The 12801-nt window shown below is 50.4% G+C and overlaps 1 protein-coding gene across 1 annotated transcript in view; it reads left to right on the forward strand.

Moving 5' to 3' along the window:
• Window positions 1–3794: 3794 nt before the first annotated feature.
• Window positions 3795–12801, forward strand: part of LOC130296898 (regulatory-associated protein of mTOR-like) — a 317324-nt gene continuing 308317 nt past the window's right edge. Inside the window, exon 1 of the mRNA XM_056548942.1 lies at window positions 3795–4120. Within this exon, the coding sequence (XP_056404917.1) occupies window positions 3968–4120 (153 nt within the window). The 5' untranslated portion in view covers window positions 3795–3967. The remainder of the gene's footprint in view (window positions 4121–12801) is intronic.

The raw sequence follows: 12801 nt of genomic DNA on the forward strand, positions 1-12801 counted from the left end.
ATCACCAGCCATGTCTCAGTGACCCCAACTATATCACCAGCCATGTCTGTGACCCCAACTATATCACCAGCCATGTCTCAGTGACCCCCAACTATATCACCAGCCATGTCTCAGTGACCCCAACTATATCACCAGCCATGTCTCAGTGACCCCCAACTATATCACCAGCCATGTCTCAGTGACCCCAACTATATCACCAGCCATGTCTCAGTGACCCCAACTATATCACCAGCCATGTCTCAGTGACCCCAACTATATCACCAGCCATGTCTCAGTGACCCCAACTATATCACCAGCCATGTCTCAGTGACCCCAACTATATCACCAGCCATGTCTCAGTGACCCCAACTATATCACCAGCCATGTCTCAGTGACCCCCAACTATATCACCAGCCATGTCTCAGTGACCCCAACTATATCACCAGCCATGTCTCAGTGACCCCAACTATATCACCAGCCATGTCTCAGTGACCCCAACTATATCACCAGCCATGTCTCAGTGACCCCAACTATATCACCAGCCATGTCTCAGTGACCCCAACTATATCACCAGCCATGTCTCAGTGACCCCAACTATATCACCAGCCATGTCTCAGTGACCCCAACTATATCACCAGCCATGTCTCAGTGACCCCAACTATATCACCAGCCATGTCTCAGTGATCCCAACTATATCACCAGCCATGTCTCAGTGACCCCAACTATATCACCAGCCATGTCTCAGTGACCCCAACTATATCACCAGCCATGTCTCAGTGACCCCAACTATATCACCAGCCATGTCTCAGTGACCCCCAACTATATCACCAGCCATGTCTCAGTGACCCCCAACTATATCACCAGCCATGTCTCAGTGACCCCAACTATATCACCAGCCATGTCTCAGTGACCCCAACTATATCACCAGCCATGTCTCAGTGACCCCCAACTATATCACCAGCCATGTCTTAGTGACCCCAACTATATCACCAGCCATGTCTCAGTGACCCCAACTATATCACCAGCCATGTCTGTGACCCCAACTATATCACCAGCCATGTCTCAGTGACCCCCAACTATATCACCAGCCATGTCTCAGTGACCCCAACTATATCACCAGCCATGTCTCAGTGACCCCCAACTATATCACCAGCCATGTCTCAGTGACCCCAACTATATCACCAGCCATGTCTCAGTGACCCCAACTATATCACCAGCCATGTCTCAGTGACCCCAACTATATCACCAGCCATGTCTCAGTGACCCCAACTATATCACCAGCCATGTCTCAGTGACCCCCAACTATATCACCAGCCATGTCTCAGTGACCCCAACTATATCACCAGCCATGTCTCAGTGACCCCAACTATATCACCAGCCATGTCTCAGTGACCCCCAACTATATCACCAGCCATGTCTTAGTGACCCCAACTATATCACCAGCCATGTCTCAGTGACCCCAACTATATCACCAGCCATGTCTGTGACCCCAACTATATCACCAGCCATGTCTCAGTGACCCCCAACTATATCACCAGCCATGTCTCAGTGACCCCAACTATATCACCAGCCATGTCTCAGTGACCCCCAACTATATCACCAGCCATGTCTCAGTGACCCCAACTATATCACCAGCCATGTCTCAGTGACCCCAACTATATCACCAGCCATGTCTCAGTGACCCCAACTATATCACCAGCCATGTCTCAGTGACCCCAACTATATCACCAGCCATGTCTCAGTGACCCCAACTATATCCCCAGCCATGTCTCAGTGACCCCAACTATATCACCAGCCATGTCTCAGTGACCCCAACTATATCACCAGCCATGTGTCAGTGACCCCAACTATATCACCAGCCATGTCTCAGTGACCCACACTATATCAATATGTTCCTCCAGTATCAAGGCCTCCAGCTCCCCCATTTTATTTGCTCGGCTTCTGGCATTTGTGAACATTCACTTTACATTTCCATTAAGTTTTACACATATAGTCTCACTAATGGGATTTTCAGAGTTATTGGGGTTAATGTTATTATTTGAGTTATAAGGGCTAATTGTACTATTTAAGTTATTGGGGCTAATGGGATTTTTTGAGTTCTGTTACTATATTTTGACCTATGACCCTGTTCTGCTCGTATATTTGACCTATGACCCGGTTCTGTTCCTATATTTGACCTATGACCCGGTTCTGTTCCTATATTTGACCTATGACCCGGTTCTGTTCCTATATTTGACCTATGACCCGGTTCTGTTCCTATATTTGACCTATGACCCTGTTCTGCTTGTATATTTGACCTATGACCCGGTTCTGTTCCTATATTTGACCTATGACCCGGTTCTGTTACTATATTTGACCTATGGCCCGGTTCTGCTCCGATATATGACCTATGACCCGGTTCTGTTACTATATTTGACCTATGACCCGGTTCTGTTCCTATATTTGACCTATGACCCGGTTCTGTTCCTATATTTGACCTATGACCCGGTTCTGTTACTATATTTGACCTATGACCCGGTTCTGTTCCTATATTTGACCTATGACACAGTTCTGTTCCTATATTTGACCTATGACCCGGTTCTGTTACTATATTTGACCTATGACCCTGTTCTGCTCGTATATTTGACCTATGACTCGGTTCTGTTCCTATATTTGACCTATGACGCGGTTCTGTTACTATATTTGACCTATGGCCCGGTTCTGCTCCGATATATGACCTATGACCCAGTTCTGTTCCTATATTTGACCTATGACCCGGTTCTGTTACTATATTTGACCTATGGCCCGGTTCTGCTCCGATATATGACCTATGACCCAGTTCTGTTCCTATATTTGACCTATGACCCGGTTCTGTTCCTATATTTGACCTATGACCCAGTTCTGCTCCGACATTTGACCTATGACCCGGTTCTGCTCCGATATTTGACCTATGGCCCGGTTCTGCTCCGATATATGACCTATGACCCAGTTCTGTTCCTATATTTGACCTATAACCCGGTTCTGCTCCGATATTTGACCTATGACCCGGTTCTGCTCCGATATTTGACCTATGACCCGGTTCTGCTCCGACATTTGACCTATGACCCGGTTCTGCTCCGACATTTGACCTATGACCCGGTTCTGTTACTATATTTGACCTATGACCCGGTTCTGTTCCTATATTTGACCTATGACACAGTTCTGTTCCTATATTTGACCTATGACCCGGTTCTGTTACTATATTTGACCTATGACCCTGTTCTGCTCGTATATTTGACCTATGACTCGGTTCTGTTCCTATATTTGACCTATGACGCGGTTCTGTTACTATATTTGACCTATGGCCCGGTTCTGCTCCGATATATGACCTATGACCCAGTTCTGTTCCTATATTTGACCTATGACCCGGTTCTGTTACTATATTTGACCTATGACCCGGTTCTGCTCCGATATTTGACCTATGGCCCGGTTCTGCTCCGATATATGACCTATGACCCAGTTCTGTTCCTATATTTGACCTATGACCCGGTTCTGCTCCGACATTTGACCTATGACCCTGTTCTGCTCCGATATTTGACCTATGACCCGGTTCTGCTCCGATATTTGACCTATGACCCGGTTCTGCTCCGATATTTGACCTATGACCCGGTTCTGCTCCGACATTTGACCTATGACCCGGTTCTGCTCCGATATTTGACCTATGACCCGGTTCTGCTCCGACATTTGACCTATGACCCGGTTCTGCTCCGATATTTGGGGTGAATTGTGAGAACTTTCTTCCATACACTAAAGGATAATCCTTTCCCGGCCCCTCCCCTCCAGCGTTGGTTTTTCCCCCTCCCTCCCCGCGTTGGTTTGTCCCCCTCCCCTCCAGCTTTGGTTTGTCCCTCTCCGGCCGCCGTGCCGCAGTGCATGCTGGGTCCTCCCAATATGGCGGCGTCCGTCTCCCTGCGCTGAGGAGATTTCCGTGCTCGGTTTTGAGGGCAGAGGAGGCGCGCGGATCCCCGGGATGTCTCTGCAGGGCCCGGTCCCCGGCCTCGGAGACGATGAGGAGACGGAGCTGAGTGACTGGGGCCTCCCGGCGGCCTTCATGAAGAAGCGGCATCTGGAGAAGATCGAGGGCTGCAAGTCCCTGGCGCAGAGCTGGAGGATGAAGGATCGGGTGAGGAGCGGGGGGGAGGCTGGGGCCCCTGAGAGCCACATCAACTACTGCACAACATACGGGACCCGAACACCATGTACAGGAGGAGGGGCCCCCTAAATATATACAGAGAGCGGAGCATTATGGGGGATCAGAGAGAGAGAGAGAGAGCATTATGGGGGATCAGAGAGAGAGAGAGCATTATGGGGGATCAGAGAGAGAGAGAGCATTATGGGGGATCAGAGAGAGAGAGAGAGAGCATTATGGGGGATCAGAGAGAGAGAGAGCATTATGGGGGATCAGAGAGAGAGAGAGAGCATTATGGGGGATCAGAGAGAGAGAGAGCATTATGGGGGATCAGAGAGAGAGAGAGCATTATGGGGGATCAGAGAGAGAGAGAGCATTATGGGGGATCAGAGAGAGAGAGCATTATGGGGGATCAGAGAGAGAGAGAGCATTATGGGGGATCAGAGAGAGAGCATTATGGGGGATCAGAGAGAGAGAGAGCATTATGGGGGATCAGAGAGAGAGCATTATGGGGGATCAGAGAGAGAGAGAGAGCATTATGGGGGATCAGAGAGAGAGAGAGAGAGCATTATGGGGGATCAGAGAGAGAGAGAGCATTATGGGGGATCAGAGAGAGAGAGAGCATTATGGGGGATCAGAGAGAGAGAGAGAGAGCATTATGGGGGATCAGAGAGAGAGAGAGCATTATGGGGGATCAGAGAGAGAGAGAGAGAGCATTATGGGGGATCAGAGAGAGAGAGAGCATTATGGGGGATCAGAGAGAGAGAGAGCATTATGGGGGATCAGAGAGAGAGAGAGCATTATGGGGGATCAGAGAGAGAGAGAGAGAGCATTATGGGGGATCAGAGAGAGAGAGAGCATTATGGGGGATCAGAGAGAGAGAGAGCATTATGGGGGATCAGAGAGAGAGAGAGCATTATGGGGGATCAGAGAGAGAGAGAGCATTATGGGGGATCAGAGAGAGAGAGCATTATGGGGGATCAGAGAGAGAGAGAGCATTATGGGGGATCAGAGAGAGAGCATTATGGGGGATCAGAGAGAGAGAGAGCATTATGGGGGATCAGAGAGAGAGCATTATGGGGGATCAGAGAGAGAGAGAGAGCATTATGGGGGATCAGAGAGAGAGCATTATGGGGGATCAGAGAGAGAGAGAGCTTTATGGGGGATCAGAGAGAGAGAGAGAGCATTATGGGGGATCAGAGAGAGAGAGCATTATGGGGGATCAGAGAGAGAGAGCATTATGGGGGATCGGAGAGAGAGAGAGCATTATGGGGGATCGGAGAGAGAGAGAGCATTATGGGGGATCGGAGAGAGAGAGAGCATTATGGGGGATCAGAGAGAGAGAGAGCATTATGGGGGATCAGAGAGAGAGCATTATGGGGGATCAGAGAGAGAGAGCATTATGGGGGATCAGAGAGAGAGCATTATGGGGGATCAGAGAGAGAGCATTATGGGGGATCAGAGAGAGAGCATTATGGGGGATCAGAGAGAGAGCATTATGGGGGATCAGAGAGAGAGAGAGAGCATTATGGGGGATCAGAGAGAGAGCATTATGGGGGATCAGAGAGAGAGCATTATGGGGGATCAGAGAGAGAGAGAGAGAGCATTATGGGGGATCAGAGAGAGAGAGAGCATTATGGGGGATCAGAGAGAGAGAGAGCATTATGGGGGATCAGAGAGAGAGAGAGCATTATGGGGGATCAGAGAGAGAGAGAGAGCATTATGGGGGATCAGAGAGAGAGAGAGCATTATGGGGGATCAGAGAGAGAGAGAGAGCATTATGGGGGATCAGAGAGAGAGCATTATGGGGGATCAGAGAGAGAGAGAGCATTATGGGGGATCAGAGAGAGAGAGGGAGCATTATGGGGGATCAGAGAGAGAGCATTATGGGGGATCAGAGAGAGAGCATTATGGGGGATCAGAGAGAGAGCATTATGGGGGATCAGAGAGAGAGAGCATTATGGGGGATCAGAGAGAGAGAGAGCATTATGGGGGATCAGAGAGAGAGAGAGAGCATTATGGGGGATCAGAGAGAGAGAGAGAGCATTATGGGGGATCAGAGAGAGAGAGAGCATTATGGGGGATCAGAGAGAGAGAGCATTATGGGGGATCAGAGAGAGAGAGCATTATGGGGGATCAGAGAGAGAGAGAGAGAGAGCATTATGGGGGATCAGAGAGAGAGAGAGCATTATGGGGGATCAGAGAGAGAGAGAGAGCATTATGGGGGATCGGAGAGAGAGAGAGCATTATGGGGGATCGGAGAGAGAGAGAGCATTATGGGGGATCAGAGAGAGAGAGAGAGCATTATGGGGGATCAGAGAGAGAGAGAGAGCATTATGGGGGATCAGAGAGAGAGAGAGCATTTTGGGGGATCAGAGAGAGAGCATTATGGGGGATCAGAGAGAGAGAGAGCATTATGGGGGATCAGAGAGAGAGAGAGCATTATGGGGGATCAGAGAGAGAGAGCATTATGGGGGATCAGAGAGAGAGAGAGCATTATGGGGGATCAGAGAGAGAGAGAGCATTATGGGGGATCAGAGAGAGAGCATTATGGGGGATCAGAGAGAGAGCATTATGGGGGATCAGAGAGAGAGCATTATGGGGGATCAGAGAGAGAGCATTATGGGGGATCAGAGAGAGAGCATTATGGGGGATCAGAGAGAGAGCATTATGGGGGATCAGAGAGAGAGAGAGAGAGCATTATGGGGGATCAGAGAGAGAGCATTATGGGGGATCAGAGAGAGCATTATGGGGGATCAGAGAGAGAGAGAGAGCATTATGGGGGATCAGAGAGAGAGAGAGAGAGAGCATTATGGGGGATCAGAGAGAGAGAGCATTATGGGGGATCAGAGAGAGAGAGAGAGAGCATTATGGGGGATCAGAGAGAGAGAGCATTATGGGGGATCAGAGAGAGAGAGAGAGAGCATTATGGGGGATCAGAGAGAGAGCATTATGGGGGATCAGAGAGAGAGAGCATTATGGGGGATCAGAGAGAGAGCATTATGGGGGATCAGAGAGAGAGAGAGCATTATGGGGGATCAGAGAGAGAGAGCATTATGGGGGATCAGAGAGAGAGAGAGAGAGCATTATGGGGGATCAGAGAGAGAGAGAGAGAGCATTATGGGGGATCAGAGAGAGAGAGCATTATGGGGGATCAGAGAGAGAGAGCATTATGGGGGATCAGAGAGAGAGAGAGAGAGCATTATGGGGGATCAGAGAGAGAGAGAGAGAGCATTATGGGGGATCAGAGAGAGAGAGCATTATGGGGGATCAGAGAGAGAGAGAGAGCATTATGGGGGATCAGAGAGAGAGCATTATGGGGGATCAGAGAGAGAGAGAGAGCATTATGGGGGATCAGAGAGAGAGCATTATGGGGGATCAGAGAGAGAGAGAGAGCATTATGGGGAGAGAGAGCATTATGGGGGATCAGAGAGAGAGCATTATGGGGGATCAGAGAGAGAGAGAGAGCATTATGGGGGATCAGAGAGAGAGCATTATGGGGATCAGAGAGAGAGCATTATGGGGGATCAGAGAGAGAGAGAGCATTATGGGGGATCAGAGAGAGAGCATTATGGGGGATCAGAGAGAGAGAGAGAGCATTATGGGGATCAGAGAGAGAGAGAGAGAGCATTATGGGGGATCAGAGAGAGAGAGCATTATGGGGATCAGAGAGAGAGAGAGAGAGCATTATGGGGGATCAGAGAGAGAGAGAGAGCATTATGGGGGATCAGAGAGAGAGCATTATGGGGGATCAGAGAGAGAGAGAGCATTATGGGGGATCAGAGAGAGAGCATTATGGGGATCAGAGAGAGAGAGCATTATGGGGGATCAGAGAGAGAGCATTATGGGGGATCAGAGAGAGAGCATTATGGGGGATCAGAGAGAGAGCATTATGGGGGATCAGAGAGAGAGCATTATGGGGGATCAGAGAGAGAGCATTATGGGGATCAGAGAGAGAGCATTATGGGGGATCAGAGAGAGAGAGAGCATTATGGGGATCAGAGAGAGAGAGAGCATTATGGGGGATCAGAGAGAGAGCATTATGGGGGATCAGAGAGAGAGAGCATTATGGGGGATCAGAGAGAGAGAGCATTATGGGGATCAGAGAGAGAGAGCATTATGGGGGATCAGAGAGAGAGAGCATTATGGGGGATCAGAGAGAGAGAGCATTATGGGGGATCAGAGAGAGAGAGCATTATGGGGGATCAGAGAGAGAGAGCATTATGGGGGATCAGAGAGAGAGAGCATTATGGGGGATCAGAGAGAGAGAGCATTATGGGGGATCAGAGAGAGAGAGCATTATGGGGGATCAGAGAGAGAGCATTATGGGGGATCAGAGAGAGAGCATTATGGGGGATCAGAGAGAGAGCATTATGGGGGATCAGAGAGAGAGCATTATGGGGGATCAGAGAGAGAGCATTATGGGGATCTGAGAGAGAGCATTATGGGGATCTGAGAGAGAGCATTATGGGGGATCAGAGAGAGAGCATTATGGGGATCAGAGAGAGAGCATTATGGGGGATCAGAGAGAGAGCATTATGGGGATCAGAGAGAGAGAGAGCATTATGGGGGATCAGAGAGAGAGAGAGCATTATGGGGGATCAGAGAGAGAGAGAGAGAGCATTATGGGGGATCAGAGAGAGAGAGAGAGAGAGCATTATGGGGGATCAGAGAGAGAGAGCATTATGGGGGATCAGAGAGAGAGAGCATTATGGGGATCAGAGAGAGAGAGAGCATTATGGGGGATCAGAGAGAGAGCATTATGGGGGATCAGAGAGAGAGAGCATTATGGGGGATCAGAGAGAGAAAGAGCATTATGGGGGATCAGAGAGAGAAAGAGCATTATGGGGGATCAGAGAGAGAGAGCATATGGGGGATCAGAGAGAGCATTATGGGGATCAGAGAGAGCATTATGGGGGATCAGAGAGAGAGAGAGAGCATTATGGGGGATCAGAGAGAGAGAGCATTATGGGGGATCAGAGAGAGAGAGAGAGAGAGCATTATGGGGAATCAGAGAGAGAGAGAGAGAGCTTTATGGGGATCAGAGAGAGAGCATTATGGGGATCAGAGAGAGAGAGAGCTTTATGGGGGATCAGAGAGAGAGCATTATGGGGGATCAGAGAGAGAGAGAGAGCTTTATGGGGGATCAGAGAGAGAGAGAGCATTATGGGGTATCAGAGAGAGAGAGAGCTTTATGGGGATCAGAGAGAGAGAGCATTATGGGGATCAGAGAGAGAGAGCATTATGGGGGATCAGAGAGAGAGAGCATTATGGGGGATCAGAGAGAGAGCATTATGGGGGATCAGAGAGAGAGAGAGCTTTATGGGGGATCAAAGAGAGAGCATTATGGGGGATCAAAGAGAGAGCATTATGGGGGATCAGAGAGAGAGCATTATGGGGGATCAGAGAGAGAGCATTATGGGGATCAGAGAGAGAGCATTATGGGGATCAGAGAGAGAGCATTATGGGGATCAGAGAGAGAGCATTATGGGGGATCAGAGAGAGAGCATTATGGGGGATCAGAGAGAGAGCATTATGGGGATCAGAGAGAGAGCATTATGGGGGATCAGAGAGAGAGCATTATGGGGATCAGAGAGAGAGCATTATGGGGGATCAGAGAGAGAGCATTATGGGGGATCAGAGAGAGAGCATTATGGGGGATCAGAGAGAGAGCATTATGGGGGATCAGAGAGAGAGCATTATGGGGGATCAGAGAGAGAGCATTATGGGGGATCAGAGAGAGAGCATTATGGGGGATCAGAGAGAGCATTATGGGGGATCAGAGAGAGCATTATGGGGGATCAGAGAGAGCATTATGGGGGATCAGAGAGAGCATTATGGGGATCAGAGAGAGCATTATGGGGGATCAGAGAGAGCATTATGGGGGATCAGAGAGAGCATTATGGGGGATCAGAGAGAGCATTATGGGGGATCAGAGAGAGCATTATGGGGGATCAGAGAGAGCATTATGGGGGATCAGAGAGAGCATTATGGGGGATCAGAGAGAGCATTATGGGGGATCAGAGAGAGCATTATGGGGGATCAGAGAGAGCATTATGGGGATCAGAGAGAGCATTATGGGGGATCAGAGAGAGCATTATGGGGGATCAGAGAGAGCATTATGGGGGATCAGAGAGAGCATTATGGGGGATCAGAGAGAGCATTATGGGGATCAGAGAGAGCATTATGGGGGATCAGAGAGAGCATTATGGGGGATCAGAGAGAGAGCATTATGGGGGATCAGAGAGAGAGCATTATGGGGGATCAGAGAGAGAGCATTATGGGGGATCAGAGAGAGAGCATTATGGGGATCAGAGAGAGAGCATTATGGGGGATCAGAGAGAGAGCATTATGGGGATCAGAGAGAGAGCATTATGGGGGATCAGAGAGAGAGCATTATGGGGGATCAGAGAGAGAGCATTATGGGGGATCAGAGAGAGAGCATTATGGGGATCAGAGAGAGAGCATTATGGGGATCAGAGAGAGAGCATTATGGGGGATCAGAGAGAGAGCATTATGGGGGATCAGAGAGAGAGCATTATGGGGATCAGAGAGAGAGCATTATGGGGATCAGAGAGAGAGCATTATGGGGGATCAGAGAGAGAGCATTATGGGGGATCAGAGAGAGAGCATTATGGGGGATCAGAGAGAGAGCATTATGGGGATCAGAGAGAGAGCATTATGGGGGATCAGAGAGAGAGCATTATGGGGGATCAGAGAGAGAGAGAGCATTATGGGGATCAGAGAGAGAGAGAGCATTATGGGGGATCAGAGAGAGAGAGAGCATTATGGGGGATCAGAGAGAGAGAGAGCATTATGGGGGATCAGAGAGAGAGAGAGCATTATGGGGGATCAGAGAGAGAGAGAGCATTATGGGGGATCAGAGAGAGAGAGAGCATTATGGGGGATCAGAGAGAGAGAGAGCATTATGGGGGATCAGAGAGAGAGAGAGCATTATGGGGGATCAGAGAGAGAGAGAGCATTATGGGGATCAGAGAGAGAGAGAGCATTATGGGGATCAGAGAGAGAGAGAGCATTATGGGGATCAGAGAGAGAGAGAGCATTATGGGGATCAGAGAGAGAGAGCATTATGGGGGATCAGAGAGAGAGAGAGAACGGGGAATAATGGGGATCGGAGAGAGAGCGGGGCATTATGGGGGATGAGAGAGCGGGGCATTGGGGATGAGAGAGAGAGCGGGGCATTATGGGGGATGAGAGAGAGAGAGAGAGGGGCATTATGGGGGATGAGAGAGAGAGAGAGAGAGGGCATTATGGGGGATGAGAGAGAGAGAGAGAGAGAGGGGCATTATGGGGGATGAGAGAGAGAGAGAGAGAGAGAGAGGGGCATTATGGGGGATGAGAGAGAGAGAGAGAGAGAGAGAGAGGGGCATTATGGGGGATGAGAGAGAGAGAGAGAGGGCATTATGGGGGATGAGAGAGAGAGAGAGAGGGGCATTATGGGGGATGAGAGAGAGAGCGGGGCATTATGGGGGATGAGAGAGAGAGCGGGGCATTATGGGGATGAGAGAGAGAGCGGGGCATTATGGGGGATGAGAGAGAGAGCGGGGCATTATGGGGGATGAGAGAGAGAGCGGGGCATTATGGGGATGAGAGAGAGAGCGGGGCATTATGGGGGATGAGAGAGAGAGCGGGGCATTATGGGGGATGAGAGAGAGAGAGAGAGCGGGGCATTATGGGGGATGAGAGAGAGAGCGGGGCATTATGGGGGATGAGAGAGAGAGCGGGGCATTATGGGGGATGAGAGAGAGAGCGGGGCATTATGGGGGATGAGAGAGAGAGAGAGAGCGGGGCATTATGGGGGATGAGAGAGAGAGAGAGAGAGCGGGCATTATGGGGATGAGAGAGAGAGAGAGCGGGGCATTATGGGGGATGAGAGAGAGAGAGCGGGGCATTATGGGGGATGAGAGAGAGAGAGAGAGAGCGGGGCATTATGGGGGATGAGAGAGAGAGAGAGAGAGCGGGGCATTATGGGGGATGAGAGAGAGAGAGAGAGAGCGGGGCATTATGGGGGATGAGAGAGAGAGAGAGCGGGGCATTATGGGGGATGAGAGAGAGAGAGAGAGAGAGAGAGAGCGGAGCATTGTGGGGATCAGAGAGAGCGGGGCATTGTGGGGGATCAGAGAGAGCGGGGCATTGTGGGGGATCAGAGAGAGCGGGGCATTGTGGGGGATCAGAGAGAGCGGGGCATTGTGGGGGATCAGAGAGAGCGGGGCATTGTGGGGGATCAGAGAGAGCGGGGCATTGTGGGGGATCAGAGAGAGCGGGGCATTGTGGGGATCAGAGAGAGCGGGGCATTGTGGGGGATCAGAGAGAGCGGGGCATTGTGGGGATCAGAGAGAGTGGGGCATTGTGGGGCAGAGATTCCTGGGTAAATAACATGTCCCCTCCCATGAGAACTTTGGACATGTCAGAAGTGGTCTCAGAATTTCTGTACACTTTAACCCTTCTTGTTAGTGCTCTCGCTGCTGTGTTTGGGCCCCTGAGAGCCCCCTTCATGTTAGTGCTCTTGCGGCTGTGTTTGGGCCCCTGAGAGCCCCCTTCATGTTAGTGCTCTCGCTGCTGTGTTTGGGCCCCTGAGAGCCCCCTTCATGTTAGTGCTCTTGCGGCTGTGTTTGGGCCCCTGAGAGCCCCCTTCATGTTAGTGCTCTTGCGGC

Source organism: Hyla sarda, chromosome 12 (genome assembly GCF_029499605.1).
Source record: "Hyla sarda isolate aHylSar1 chromosome 12, aHylSar1.hap1, whole genome shotgun sequence".
Taxonomy (NCBI): Eukaryota; Metazoa; Chordata; class Amphibia; order Anura; family Hylidae; genus Hyla; species Hyla sarda.